This window comes from Ranitomeya variabilis, chromosome 4 (genome assembly GCF_051348905.1).
Source record: "Ranitomeya variabilis isolate aRanVar5 chromosome 4, aRanVar5.hap1, whole genome shotgun sequence".
Classification (NCBI taxonomy): domain Eukaryota; kingdom Metazoa; phylum Chordata; class Amphibia; order Anura; family Dendrobatidae; genus Ranitomeya; species Ranitomeya variabilis.
The window spans coordinates 636,980,921-636,996,938 of NC_135235.1; the positions used below are offsets into that span (position 1 = coordinate 636,980,921).

Here is a 16,018-nt window from a genome sequence, read left to right on the forward strand (position 1 = left end):
GGGGGCGAGATGAGGAGGTGGTGTGGGAGAGGGAGACACTGAGTGTCCGGTCTGTTAGATATGATGAGATCCAGGATAGGGCCAAATCTGTGATGCCAAGAGATGAGAGAATCTGTAACAGGATGGAGTGGTCCACAGAGTCGAAGGCAGAAGACAGGTCCAGGAGGACAAAGTAGTCTCGCTTGCTCTTGGCGGTTAGTAGGTCACTGGTCCCTTTATCCTGGTGGATGGTTGCGCAGGGCTTTTATATATTTGGGAAATCTTTCCTGTGGGTCACCTGATCCAGTCAAGCACACAAGGTCTCTCCCCCTGCAAACTTTCCAGCATACTTTGGTACCACTTGATTTTGGCTAAGCCTCTTCTCATCAGTGGCACCTCCTGCAAGAGTTCTCCACATATTTCATGGCTTCGTTTCACAACATCATTATTATCTATGGGAATAACAGATGGACAGAACTGGAGAGGTGAGGACTCTGGAATTGTCTGTAGTGTGATTTATTAATATGTCTCTCCATAACCAGGATTACACAATAGTGAAGAAGACCTCTAGTGAGCGTTGTCAGGACCCTGTGTCTGAGGGATGGGAAAGACCCCTGAGCCCAATCACGGGGCCTCCACCTCACCCCCTGAAACATGAGGACATCAATGACCAGAAGATCCTAGAACTTCTCTACAAGATGATTGAGCTTCTGACTGGAGAGGTGACACTGCTGGGAATGCTGGGACATTATACAGTAACGCTATGAAGGGATTTTGTGGATGACGATATCATTGTATGTGTCAGGTTCCTATAAGGTTTCAGGATGTCTCCATCTATTTCTCCATGGAGGAGTGGGAATATTTAGAAGGACATAAAGATCTGTACAAGGACGTCATGATGGAGGTTCCCTGGCCCCTCACATCAACAGGTAATAGACAGGACTAAAGAATAATAATAATCTTTATTTTTATATAGCACCAACATATACCGCACCGCTTTCCAGTTTAAGGCTGTGTGTCTACGTTTAGGATTTTTAGTGTTTTTTCGTCTGTTTTCCCGCTTCGAAAACGCTAAAAAAGTTTACATTAAGCATCCCATTATTAGAATGCAATCTGCAATTTTTATGTCCATGCTGCGTTTTTTTCCGCAAAAAAAAACACATCGCTGAAAAAAACGCAGCATGTTCATTAATTTTGCGGAAATTCTCCGGATTTGCCACTATATAATTTAGTAGTGGGAAGCTGCGAAAAAAACAACGCTAGCGGATTTCCTGCGAAAGTTCTGCTAACATTCTGCAACGTGGGCTCATAGCCTAACAGTTTCAAAACACAAGTCATAAGTAACAATATTAACAATACAATGATTAAAGCAAAATAAGACAACCCTGCTTGTGAGAGCTTACAATCTACAATGAGTTGGGGGAGATACAAAGTACAGGTGTGTATTTACAATGATATATATACAAATATGGTCCAGCCATCTTGAGGGATAGATGGCGCTGGTGAACGGGCTACACATGCACACTTACACATAAATTGACTTAGATTAGTGAACATGATATGCCGCTCTGAACAAAAGCGTTTTGAGGGAGTGCCTAAAACTATGCAAATTGTGGATAGTCCTAATTTCTTGGGGTAGAGCATTCCAGAGGATTGGCGCAGCGCCGGAGAAGTCTTGGAGTTGGGAGTGGGAGGTGCAGATTAGTTCCGAGGTTAGTCGAAAGTCATTTGCAGAGAGCAGCAATCGGTTAGGCTGATAGACACAAATGATGGAGGAGATGTAGGGGGGTGCTGCACTGTGGAGAGCTTTGTGGGTGAGAACAAGTACTTTGAATTGGATCCTATAATGAATGGGCAGCCAATGTAAGGACTGGCGAAGAGCAGACGCATCCGAGTACCAATTAGCCACATGGATGACCCTGGCTGCTGCATTATGTATGGACTGTAGAGGGGAAAGTCGAGTAACGGAGGCCAATTAATAGAGCGTTGTGAGGGTTTTTGTTGTTTCCCTGGTTAGAAGAGGGCAGTTTCTAGAGATGTTCTTTAAGTGTAAGTGGCAAGAGCAGGCAAGAGGTTGTCTGTGGGAAGTGAAGGAGAGATTGGTGTCAAACATAACACCCAGGCAGCGCACCTGCTGCCAGGGTGTTATTACGGTGCCACCCATGGAGAGGGAAATGTCAGATTTATGGAGGTTAATAGACCGGGGGAGCAGAAGTAGTTCAGTTTTGGAGAGGTTGAGTTTCAGATAGAGGACCGACATGATGTTGGAGATTGTGGACAGACAGTCACTGGTGTTCTGTAGAACAGCTGTGGTAATGTCAGGGGATGACGTGTATAGTTATCTGTCATCAGCATAAAGATAGTACTGAAAGCCAAATCTGCTGATGGTCTGTCCAATTGGGGCCTTGTAGAGAGAAAAGGGGGCCAAGCACTGGGGCCTGAGGTACTCCCGACAGCGAGAGGAAGAGGGGATGAAGTGGAGCCAGCGAAAAAAACACTGAAGGAGCAGTCAGAGAGATAGGAAGTAGTGATGAGCGAATATACTCCATACTCGAGATTTCTCTCGGGTGTCCTCCGAGTATTTTTTAGTGCTCGGAGATTTAGTTTTCATCGCCGCAGCTGAATGATTTCATCTGTTAGCCAGCATAAGTACATGTGGGGGTTGCCTGGTTGCTAGGGAATCCCCACATGTAATCAAGCAGGCTAAAGGCCCCGTCTCACATAGCGAGGTCGCTAGCGAGATCGCTGCTGAGTCACAAGTTTTGTGACACAACAGCGACCTCAGTAGCGATCTCGCTATGTTTGACACGTACCAGCGACCAGGCCCCTGCTGTGAGATCACTGGTCGTGTCGGAATGGCCTGGACCTTTTTTTGGTCATTGAGGTCCTGCAGACATCGCTGAATCGGTGTGTGTGACACGGATTCAGCGATGTCTTCGCTGGTAACCAGGGTAAACATCAGGTTACTAAGCGCAGGGCCGCGCTTAGTAACCCGATGTTTACCCTGGTTACCATCGTAAATGTAAAAAAAAAAAAAAACAGTACATACTCACCTTTCGGTGTCCGTCAGGTCCCTTGCCATCTGCTTCCTGCACTGACTGACTGCCGGCCGTACAGTGAGAGCAGAGCACAGCGGTGACGTCACCGCTGTGCTGTGCTCTCACTTTACGGCCGGCAGTCAGTCAGTGCGGGAAGCAGACGGCAAGGGACCTGACGGACACCGAAAGGTGAGTATGTACTGTTGGTTTTTTTTTGGTAACCAGGGTAAACATCGGGTTACTAAGCGCGGCCCTGCGCTTAGTAACCCGATGTTTACCCTGGTTACCAGCGAACCTCGGCATCGTTGGTCGCTGGAGAGCTGTCTGTGTGACAGCTCCCCAGCGACCACACAACGACTTACCAACGATCATGGCCAGGTCGTATCGCTGGTCGTGATCGTTGGTAAATTGTTTTGTGAGACGGTACCTTAAGAGATGCAAATCATTCAGCTGAGGTGAGGAAAACTAAATCTCCGAGCACTAAAAAATACTCGGAGGTCACCCGAGCCTGCTCGGGAAATCTCAAGTAACGAGTATATTAGCTCTTCACTAATAGAAAGGGAACCAGGAGAGAGCAGTGTCCTTAATGCCAAGTGACTGGAGCCTAGAGAGTAGGAGACAATGGTCAACAGTGTCGAAAGCTGCAGAAAGGTTGAGAAGAATGAGCAGAGAGTGGTCACCATTACATTTTGCTGTCAGAAGGTCATTGGTAACTTTGATGAGTGCAGTTTCTGTCAAATGTAGGGGACGGAAGCCGGACTGTGAAGGGTCTAGGAGGGAGTGAGTGGAGAGGTAACGGGTAAGGCGGGAGTAGACTGGGTGCTCCAAGAGTTTATAGATGAAGGGGAGATTGGAGACAGGTCTGTAGTTATTTGTGCAGGATGGGTCGAGAGCGGGTTTCTTTAGTAATGGAGTAACGATAGAGTGTTTGAAGGAGGATGGGAAAATGCCAGAGGGGAGAGGGAGAGATTAAAGATTGTAGTTAGGTGAGTTGTGACAACAGGAGAGAGAGAGACTTGAGTATATGTGAGGGAATGGGATCGGTAGTGCATGTAGTTGGACGAGAAGAAGAGAGGAGTCTGGAGACTTCTTCTGTGATGGGATCAAATGTGGAAAGTGAGCCAGGGGAAATGCAGGGAAGGATGGGAGTCACAGCACATGGTGGTTGGAAGCAGATGTCTTGACTGACATAATCTATTTTCTCTGTAAAGTGGGAGGTCAGGTCATCAGCACAAATGTCTGTGATGTGTGCTTTTGGACTGAGGAGGGAGTGAAAGGTGTCGAATAGTTTCTTGGGGTTGTTGGCTAGTGAGGAGATCAGGGTGATGAAGTAGGTCTGGCTAGGTGACGGGCAGTTATAGGTTCTTAACATAAATTTGAAGTGGATGAAGTCTTCTGGTGTGCGAGTTTTCCTCCATAAGCGTTCAGCACTCCTAGAGTATCGCTGGAGAAGTTGAGTTTGCGATGTGAGCCAAGGCAGTTTTACTTGGTGTTTGGAGATTCTGAGGGTGAGGGACAGTACTTGGTCAAGGGTGCTTTTAAGAGTGTCATTGTAGTGGTGTACAGCCAGATCAGGACAGGAAAAAGAGGAGATTGGGGACAGTGATGAGTGTAGGGAGTCTGAAAGTGTCTGAGGTTAATGGCTTGTAGATTTCTGAATGTGTGGTAGGTAGGAGTGTACTGGGTGGGCGAGGATTTGTGAACATGAAGGAGAGAATGTTGTGGTCAGAGAGGGGAAGCGATGAGTTATCTAGGTAGGAGATTGAACAGAGCCACACGAAGGCCAGGTCAAGGGTGTTACCGTCTTTATGTGTTTCAGAGGTTGAAAGCTGTGAATACACACGGCCTATAATTATCTGTATGTAAAGAATGAATTCAGTCTCTTTATGTGTTTCCTTCAGATCTATCCAGTAAGAGGACAACACCAGAGAGATGTCACCGTCTTTGTCTTCCACAGGACTGTAAACCGGAAGATCCCAATGTTCCTCAGGATCATCAGGTAGATGGAGAGAAGGTCTCATGAGATCTCCCCTATGTGAAGGTCTCGTGCTTAGTCTTGTTTTATCCTCCAGTATTATATGTTTTATACTTGTGTAATGAGAACGGTGGAGATGGCAGGATTAGAGCTGATCATAGATGTGACTTCTCCTTCTGTCTGTGACTATTATAATATTTATTTCAGGGTGAAGACCTGACCCATATTAATACTACAGAGACATATGTGAGGGGTGATGAGCGGTGTAAAGAGGAGATTCCTACATATGGCTACCCAGGTGAGTAGTAACCACTAAATGCAGAGAAGTCACAGATTCTACTGTAATTATACGTTGAATTTCTAGTGGCCGTACCGGTCCTGGGAGGACGGTCAAGTGAGAAGCCAAACTGTTTTGAAGTCACCAAGAAATATGTAGGCAGATCAGGAAAGGATTTAGAAGTAGGGTACGGTAATAATCTACTCAAAACCAGGTAGCAACTTGGCTCTGGTAACAACAGATTTTGACTCTTACACAATGAACTAAGTGACCCTGTGAATTTAGTGTAGCATCTCCACCAGCGCAACCATGGACTACATTGCGAAGGCTGCTTAAAAAAGTGACATTACAGAGTAGTCATGGTTAGATGTGGCATGACAGCATATGAAGTTCTTCTATGTACAAAGGTGTTTATACCTATTCTGTACACAATTGATTACTGATACCCTGCTTTACGTGATGTGTTGTATGAGCTCACTTGGGAACAATAAACATCTTGATGCAGAAATTAGCAAACTTTTTTGAAATTACCATACTGCTAAAAATAAAGATAATTTGCGGGCACCAGGCAGCATAATAGCACTGTTAACGTGCATATTGACTGCATATTTGCAGGTTAACAACGTTATTTCTAGTGACGGGTTCCCTTTAACATAGCACAAAAATGTACAAATAAGAATGCTTACATCCCGGGCATAGAACGGGTTCATAGCTAATCCTGGTATATGGTCCCGCTCCTCCAGCCTGGTATATGCTCCCCCATCCTGGTATATGCTCCTCCAGCCTGGTATATGCTCCCCCATTCTGGTATATGCTCCCCCATCCCGGTGTATGCTCCCCATCCTGGTATATGCTCCCCTAGCCTAGTATATGCTCCCCCATCCAGGTACATGCTCCCCATCCTGGTATATGCTCCCCCAACCTGGTATATGATTCCCCCTTTCTGGTTTATGCCTCCCTAGCCCGCTATATGCTCCCCTAACCCAGTATATGCTCCCCCAGTCTGGTATATGTTCCCCCTTCCTAGTACATGCTCCCCATCCTGGTATATGCTCCCCCAGCCTGGTATATGATTCCCCCTTTCTGGTATATGCTTCCCTAGCCCGCTATATGCTCCCCTAACCCGGTATATGCTCCCCCAGCCTGGTATATGATTCCCCCTTTCTGGTATATGCTTTCCTAGCCCACTATATGCTTCCCTAACCTGGTATATGCTCCCCCAGCTTGATATTTGTCCCCCATCCTATTACATGCTCCCCTATCCTGCATGTGGTGCTGTTTTTCTATACATCCATATATACAAATGAACAAACAAAAAAACAAACCTTTCCCCCGCTCCGTGTCCATGTGTTTAATACGTGTGGCAACCATGTGCCGCATCAGTATCACATGTACCTGCCCCTGTGAATCAGCGGTACTGTTTGCGCTAATCCCTGGCGCCGAGTGTTGCAGACAGCTCACATCATGGTCCTCTGCTATGCCTGCGATCAGTTGAAGCAGGGAACAATATTGAGAGTTGTGTTCAGCCCCCGCTGTCTAAATAGAGTGTAAAATTTAGAATAAAATAAAAAATCACATTATAGTCACATTAAGGGCTTATATTCATCTGCGAGGAAAACGGACAAGTGTAATCTGATAAAAAATCAGACCTGCACTCTGATCAGTGTTATTTCATGAACATGCTGCGACTGTCCTTGTATCTCAGATGACACTCTTTAATGCAAGTCAATGGGTGTGAGAAAAAAAATCGTACGTCACTTGGACCATGCGAATGCCATCTGATTTTTACACACCCATGTCCTTTGAAAAGCCGGCAATTCATCTGCCGCATGCAGTAAAATCACACCGTGACCCAACAAAATAGAATAGATATAAAGATTTCAGTCATATAGAGCAGGGGTCCCCAACTCCAGTCCTCAAGGCCCACCAACAGGTCATGTTTTCAGGATTTCCTTAGTCTTGCCCAGGTGATAATTGCATCACCTGTGCAATACAAAGGAAATCCTGAAAACATGATCTGTTGGTGGGCCTTGAGGACTGGAGTTGGGGAACACTGATATAGAGTACAGTGTGTGTGGAGCGCCCCCACGTTAAGGGCAATGGGGTACTCGGCACCGGGTTCTTCAGTTCTCAGTGGAGATGTCACGGTGGCCTGACCCGGTCCGTGGCCCTTTGAGGGGTGTCCAATAAAAGGGAAAGTTTGTTTAGTGTTCGTGACGCCACCTGTGGTATTCGGTCAGGGTGACCGACACTGCTAAGGGGTCCGCTGGGGTGATGTTATGGCAGCTAGATGGTATACCTCCCCAAAGGTGGAGTGTATGCCCAGGGCTTCCCAGAGTATAGATGGTGGATGGTGTGAGGCGCAGTGAATAACGAGGACACAAGGTTGCAGTCTCTTTACCTTTACTGACAGGCTTCAGTGTCCGCAGTCCAGGGCACCGGATCACAGAGTAGGCAGAATCTGGCTGGTCTGAAGGCAAATCCAGAGTCTCCTTATCCAGGTGGAATGCAATAGCCTTCCTATGCGCACAGCAGCACAGTAGGTCCTCACTTGCTTAAGCTCTAATGAGGTCCTCACTGTTATTACTCTTCTCTCTCTGTTCCCCGTGGTCGGATAGATCAAAACCCGTATGACTGATGGCCTGAGGCTTGTTTATAGGAACCCTAGAGACACCCCGACCCCCACAAGTTGCCACCTGTCTTCTTATGTATTAAGGTCGGGCAGCCAACTTGGAATTGACTGCCCTGCCAGTCTCTGAAGCAATGGCGTAGAGCACTTTACTCCCTCCGGGGGCTGAATACAACTCTCAACATTGTCCCCTGCTCACGCTGATTACAGGCAGAGCAGGGTATAATGATGTGAGCTGTCTTCAACGGTGCTGAGGATCAGTGCGAACAGTACCGCTGATTCCCAGGCGCCGGTAGGTGTCACACTGATGACACACGGATGTCATCAGTGTGCACGTGTGCTAGATGTTTTGCGGCCCATGCTGCTGCTAAAAAACAGTCATGTCAGCGTGCCTTTCCCACAAACACATGGTCTGTGGAAACACACTGACGCGTGCAGATCCATTCACTTGAATGGGTCTACGTGTTTAAGTGTCTCCGATACGTATGAAAACTGTCACCACATACCGGAGACACTAACGTGTGAAGGAGGCTTTAAGGAGGTACTCTCATTTTCAAGTTCCTATCCCAAAATATAGTATGTGTAATAATAATAGCAAATAGCTCCAATTAGAAATGTGGCATAGTTTTCCTGATTCTCTATGTCGCTTACCCCATATCCAGAGAATTGCAGTAGCTTAGGTATCCATGGTTATGATGACTAGCAACTAACAGTCACCATATGAGTGGTAGTAACCATGGACACATAAGCTAATGCAATGACCTGCAAATGGGATGAGCAACATAGAGAGTCAGAAGAACTATACTACATTTCTAATTGGACATATTTCCTATTATTATTATTACACCCACTACATATTGGAATAGATGATCATAGCTGGGAATACCCCTTTAAGAATCTTACATGTTTTTATGGTGTATATTTTTATCTGTTGCTATTGATTGTAAAGTAATAAAGCTTACTTTTAATTTCACAGTTATGCTCCTCGTTCCCATTTAGATGGCGATCAGACTCCCTTGCCTATTTAGGTATACACTTAACCGCTAAGTCCTCACTTTTATACGATGCTAACAATAAAATTGCACTACACAACGCGGAGGTTGACCTGGAGAAGTGGAACAAACTGCACTTATCTTGGCTTGGAAGAATTAATGCTATCAAAATGGATCTTTTACCACGCCTCCTTTATTTCTTCCAGACCATCCCTCTGTATCTTCCAGCCTCCTTCTTCTCCAGGCTCAAATCAGCGATAATAAGATTTGTGTGGTCCGGTAAACTTCCACGACTGGCATATCACCTCCTGTGCAGGAATAAACAGTCCGGAGGACTGGGCCTCCCAGATTTCTTGCTCTATAGCTATGCCTCTCTTGGAACTTGCGTTCTCAATCTGTTCCATCATAAGTCAAGTAAGAGATGGGTAGGCCTTGAGATGACGCTCTCAGGACATAGCTCGGCGACGCACTTCTGGAGAGAGGGCACTGGGGGAATCCGAGGAGATGACCAGCCCTTCATTACTAGACACCTAACTCAGTTCGTTAAGCATGGCATCAAAAAATTAAATTTTTCCTCTATACCAGGCCCCCCTGACACCAATTTTTGAAAATCCAGACTTTCCAGCAGGTCAGGACGGGATCATGTTCCTTCACAAACATAGAGATAGTTGTCCGGTGGTCCATGACTACGTAGACCAAACCTCAGTTAAGACCTTGGGGGCTATCTTTGCTGATGGAGAGCCGCCGCAGGGCTCATGGTTCTTCTATGAGCAAATCAAAAGCTATCTCACTGTGTTATCTAGGCGGGCTGACATCTTCAGACAGTTAACTTCTTTTGAGTCCATGTGCCTGGGTGGGGGCCCCTTGTCCCACACAATATCATTGCTGTATAGAATGCTCCAGGGCTGTCAACCAACTTCACTTGACCCTCCCACATTCTTCTTGAAATGGGACAATGAATTAAGCACGCAACTGACTCCGGAGGAACGCCTCAAGAGTCTGCTATTTACCTTCAGATCTTCACTTTGCTCTGATTACCAAGAAAGAAGCTATAAACTCCTGGCCAGATGGTACAGATGTCCGTCTAGTATTCACCTTATGTTTCCCACCACCCCCGACACTTGCTGGAGGTGCTGGAACGACAGAGGTACCTACCCTCACATCTGGTGGTCCTGCCCGCCTATTCACGATTTCTGGGTGGGCATCTTTGCACTTTATAACAAATTATCTCTCCATAGAGTCCAACCCACCATGGAACTGGCCCTGTTGTCTGTATGTGACCTTTCAATCGCCAAATTCAAGAAAGGTTTATTACGACATTTCCTAACAGCCGCACGTAACGTGATCCCTCGTTTCTGGAAACAGTCAATATCCTCCTCACGTGCTGATTTTGTGGTTGAACTAAACCGCATTTACAGGATGGAGCAGTTGGTTGGCCAGGATACTAGAACTGCAGACAAAGTGTTTAACACCTGGTCTCCCTGGATTGCTTTTAGAGAATCTGAGGAACTGAACACTTGGCTACACTGATTGATCCTATTGGTCCCCTTGCGACCCATAATCATAACTCCCCTAGACAGTAAATAATACATTAACAACCATACCTTAGCATAAAAGTATAATAGTCTCGATTTAGTTGGGACTGAAGACCAGATTCTTCCTACCCTACCTCACCCACCCCTCCTCCTCACCTCTCCGCCCCCCCCCCTTTTTTTTTTTCTCTTTCTTCTCTCTCTCTCTTCTTCTTCTTATCTCCCTTCTCTTATTCTCTTCCTTTTCTCTCCACCTATATTTTCTACTTTCTCTTCGCTTGGCCTGGCCTCATGCAGATTCCATAACTGACATTGAGTGCTCGGACGAGCCTAGGCACTCTTGCTTTCATCCAGCGGCTTGGCCCCACCTGGAGCTAGTCGTTGGCTGAATAGTGAGAGCCTGTGATGTATACATCATAAGCAATCTTTTCAAACTATTAGACCTCTGACAGAGGTAATTTGCTCACGAAGTTACAACCTTAATGATTTGTTGATCAATGTTTGAGTATTGAAATCTTTAGTATACAGCTATCTATTTTTGTATCAATCTCACAATCCTGTATGTGCCTATTACTGCATTTAAACATCTGATTACAACTGTGTTATTTACGTGCAATTCAATAAACTTGATTTACTCGAAAGCTTACTTTTAATCCTCCCTTTATTACTTCAAAAATGTTCTACGTTTGTGTATTATGTTTGTCGATTGTACTTTAGAGGTTCAGTACAATGGGATTTGGGAACAGGTGGCTCACCACTGTCTTAGGCCATAGTTTCATTATACTTTGATTTGTATAGAATTATGTATATAGAAATTATCTAAAATATAAGGCATTGATATTGCAAAATAATAAAATCAGTTTTATTCTTGGCAGATGACTGTGGTGTCAAACCGGATATCCACGAAGAGCATGCCATTATTCCAGCTATATCTCCAGCCCTTCAGAGCAAAAATGAAAAGGCTCCGATGATTCAATCAGTCACCTATTTGGATTCATCACAGACTGTTAAGCAAAATGAAAACGGCAAATGTAATGTTGAACATCAAATAATTCCCACAGAGAAGAAACCATTTTCCTGTTCAGAATGTGGGAAATATTTTAAACATAAATCTAAGTTGCTTGCACATGAGAGAATTCACACAGGAGAAAAGCCATTTCCATGTTCAGAATGTGGGAAATGTTTCAACCATAAGTCAAATTTGATTACACATTACAGAAGTCACACAGGGGAGAAGCCTTTTTCATGTTCAGAATGTGGGAAATGTTTTACCAAGAAGCCAGATCTTCTTAAACATCAAAGAATTCACACAGGAGAGAAGCCATATTCATGTCCAGAATGTGGGAAATGTTTCAACCAGAAATCACATTTCCTTATGCATCAGCGAATTCACACAGGAGAAAAGCCATTTTCATGTTCAGAGTGTGGGAAATGTTTTAACCATAAGTCAAATTTGATTACACATTACAGAAGTCACACAGGGGAGAAGCCGTATTCATGTGCAGAATGTGGGAAAGGTTTTATCCAGAGACCAGATCTTATTAAACATCAAAGAATTCACACAGGAGAGAAGCCATATTCATGTCCTGATTGTGAAAAATGTTTCAACCAGAAATCACATTTCCTTATGCATCATCGAATTCACACAGGGGAAAAGCTATTTTCATGTTCAGAATGTGGGAAATCCTTTAACCAGAAATCACATTTCCGTATACATCAGAGAACTCACACAGGGGTGAAGCCGCATTTATGTCAAGAATGCGGGAAAAGTTTTAACTACATATCAGATCTTCTTAAACACCAAAGAAGTCACACAGGAGAGAAACCATATCCATGTCCAGAATGTGGGAAATGTTTTATCCAGAGATCAGATCTTCTGAAACATCAAAGAATCCACACCGGAGAGAAGCCATATTCATGTCCAGAATGTGGCAAATGTTTCAACCAGAAAGCACATTTCCTTATGCATCAGCGAACTCACACAGGAGAAAAGCTATTTTCATGTTCAGATTGTGGGAAATGTTTTAACCAAAAATCACATTTCCACGTACATCAGAGAAATCACACAGGGCTGAAGCCACATTTATGTCAAGAATGCGGGAAAAGTTTTAATTACAAATCAGATCTTCTTAAACATCAGAGAATTCACACAGGAGAGAAGCCATATTCATGTCTGGAATGTGGGAAATGTTTTATCCAGAAACCAGATCTTCTTAAACATCAAAGAATTCACACAGGAGAGAAGCCATATTCATGTCCAGAATGTGGGAAATGTTTTATCCAGGGACAAGATCTTATTAAACATCAAAGAATTCACACAGGAGAGAAGCCATATTCATGTCCAGAATGTGGGAAATGTTATAGTTCAAGTTCAAAACTTGTTGCACATCAGAGAACTCATACAGGGTAGAAACCATTTTTAATGTTAAGAATGTGGGAAATGTTATACCTGGGAATCATTTCTTCATCATCTAAAAACTCATGTAGAGTGCAATGGAAATAATCAATAAGGGAAATCAATAAGGCAGTAGAGTTACATTTAGTTGACAAAAGGGTGAAACTGAATATACCAGTATTGTAAGCACAAAGGGGCTTTTTCTGGAGGTAGGTGTCAATCCTGGCACCTTAGCTCCTAGATTCTCAGCTTAGAGGGGGATTAGCAAATGGTCTGTACTAGAAGGAATATCTCCTATTGTCTGTGTAGGAAGAGACAGGTATTTGAAAGGGCACAACTTGGCTCATTGTTCATTTATAGACCGCATCATTTAGGCCCCGTGCAGACGCTGAGGAATCTGCTGCGTTTTTTTCCGCTGCGGAATTGGAAAATCCACAGTGCAAAACCACTGCGGTTTTCACTGCGGATTTTCCTGCGGTTTCTTCTGCGGATTCCTCTGCGGGTTTTCAACAGCACTTTCCTATTGGTGCATGTTGAAAACCGCTGCGGAATCCGCAGAAAGAAGTGACATGGTCCTTCTTTTTTTCCGCAGCAATTCCGCGCGGCTTTTTCTGCATCGTGGGCACAGCGTTTTTGGTTTTCCATACGGTAACATGGTACTGTACACCGCATGGAAAACTGCTGCGGATCCGCAGCGTCAAATCCGCTGCGGATCCGCAGCAAAAACCGCAGCGTGTGTACATACCCTTAACCATTTCCCGACTTGCGCTGTATATACACGGCGCCGCAGGATCTGTGTTCCCACAAACCGCCATATAGATATGGCTCTGTGATCAGCTAGATCAGCGATCTGTCATTATACAGTTGATGTCCCATCCGGGGACAATGTAAAAGAGTATAAAAAAAGTTAATAAATTGTAAAAGTATTTTTTTTTTTTTTAAATCGTAAAAAAAAAAAATATATATTAATCCAATAAATACATTTATTTATGTTTAAAATAAAATAAAAAGTACACATATTTGGTATCGCCCCTTCTAGAACGACCTGACCTATAAAACTGTCCCACTAGTCTCTATAAAACTGTCCCCTTCAGTGAACACCGTAAAAAACAAAGAAAAAAAAGGCAAAAAAAACCAATGTTTTATCATCATATTGCTGAACAAAAAAAGCAGTTTACATAAATATTGTACAGCTGAAAACGTCATCTTGTCTTGCAAAAAACAAGCCTTCATACGGGTCTGTCAGCAGAAAAATAAAAATAGTTTTTGTGTAAAACCATTAAAACATTAAAAAAAAAATGAGGTACGCTGTAATCGTACTGACCCAAAGAATAAAATTGCCTTATCAATTTTACAACATGCGGAAAGGCATAAAAAAAATAATATAATAATAATATATGAATTACTGTTTTGTTGATTCTGCCTCCCAAAATCAGAATAAAAAGTGATTAAAAAAAGTCATGTGTCTAAAAATTATACCAATAAACATCAACTCATCCTGCAAAAAACAAGTCTTGACGTGACTCTGTCAGCAAAACTATGGAAAAATTATAGCTCTCAAAATATGGCAATGCAGTTTTTGTAATAAAAAGTGTCTGTCAGTGTGTGACAGCAGACAAACATAAAAAAAATATTAATCTGGTGTGACAGCACAGCAATTTATCTTAATTATCCACATGTCTGTTTTCTGTAATCCAGGAGGAATAGACTATTATCTATATGTTGAGTTTAGCAGTTATGCGTTTGTTCTTGAGTTGGTCAAGAACCATACACTGTTGTCATATTAGTCTTAAACATTGATTTTTGATCATTTTGAATAGCTAATGTTTGCCTCTTATATCAGCTCCTACAACTTATTGTCTGTTAGCTTTAGAAGACCGTGATGTATGCGATGTATGCGAATTAACCTCATCATATCTTCCTCTTGACCTCTGGATGTTGGCTTAAAGGACAACAATTGTGAGCTTTATAAGTGGAATATGCCTCTAAAAATATACATCCAGACAGCCAAGACATCAAGAGATCCAAAGAACCAGAGGCTCTTTACAAAACCACAGCCAGGAACACTCTACAGGACAGTTGCCAGATCATGGCTCCATTACAAGAGAAACAGATTTGACATTTTACAGGATGCCTGCTTAAGTGACCACTGCCCTGGCTGAAAGAACACAGATCTGCTTCAATGACCATCGCTGAACCACGGATATGTTTGGGGTAGTCAGGATTTGGACCCACCAGTCACCAGAGACCCATTGATACGTTTGGGATAGCCATGATTGTCACCCACCGGTCACCTGGAGATGTTCAGAGAAGCCAGGATGTGACCCTCCTGTCACCTGGCCTTGTACCTCAATGGAATGTCACCTTCCTAAGTTTGTTTTTACCTCCTCGTGTGCTTTCCACAGGTGGGGTAGTCGGCCCTGGAAGATATGAAGTCACAGCTGCTCTTTTCCCGGCAAGTCAACGGAAGAGTGTATAATTTTTCATCATCTTGGGTATTTTGCTGGGACTGTTCTATATATTATTTGCCTGTTTTGTGGTTCAATAAAGTATTGCCACACTGTTTTACCTGTGTTGTCTGAGTAGTAATATGCCCTCAGTAAAAGGTTAGCAGGTGTTCAGTGGGATGATCCCTGGTTCATGCGGTTTCTGCTAGCAGACTAGAGCACCCACTGACCCCTGTGTCTCAACCTCTGGTATCGCTGTAATCGCACTGACCCGAAGAACAATGTTGCCTAATCACTTATACCACATGATGAACAGCGTTCACGGGGAGGATACCTTTATCATCCCCACCACTCACACCAATTTGTCACAAACCGGGGTTGTTTGGTTGCCCCTGATTCCTTCTGAAGGGGATTTATCTATAGCCCACTTCCCAGTTCTGGTTTGGAATTTGCAGCTTTCTGGCGCCCCCTTACCCTCAGGTCAGTCAGGGTACTGCACCTAGAGTAATTAGTCATCGAAAAGGCTGCCTGCTATGCACTGGCTATTGGGCACGCTGCAGCGAGGGCAATATAACTACTCCCACACAGGCAGGAACGATAATTATCAACGTCGCCAGTTGCTGCAAAGACGCCCAATTGCACAGTACAAAGTATGCTGCCACCAGCTCCGATTTTCTTAATTATTAACGGGTCCGGAGTCAACCCAAATCAGAATTGTAATTCACCTCAAAGGATGCGGCAGTTTATTATAGAG

The 16,018-nt window shown here is 44.0% G+C and overlaps 1 protein-coding gene across 1 annotated transcript in view; it reads left to right on the forward strand.

Annotated features, from left to right (window-relative positions):
- LOC143767241 (uncharacterized) overlaps positions 1–15,379 on the forward strand; it is a 37,709-nt gene extending 22,330 nt beyond the window's left edge. The window contains exons 3-7 of the mRNA XM_077255432.1: positions 522–701; positions 785–908; positions 4,919–5,016; positions 5,200–5,290; positions 11,298–15,379. Coding sequence (XP_077111547.1) covers positions 522–701; positions 785–908; positions 4,919–5,016; positions 5,200–5,290; positions 11,298–12,832 — 2,028 coding nt within the window. The 3' untranslated portion in view covers positions 12,833–15,379. The remainder of the gene's footprint in view (positions 1–521; positions 702–784; positions 909–4,918; positions 5,017–5,199; positions 5,291–11,297) is intronic.
- The last annotated feature ends 639 nt before the right edge of the window (positions 15,380–16,018 follow it).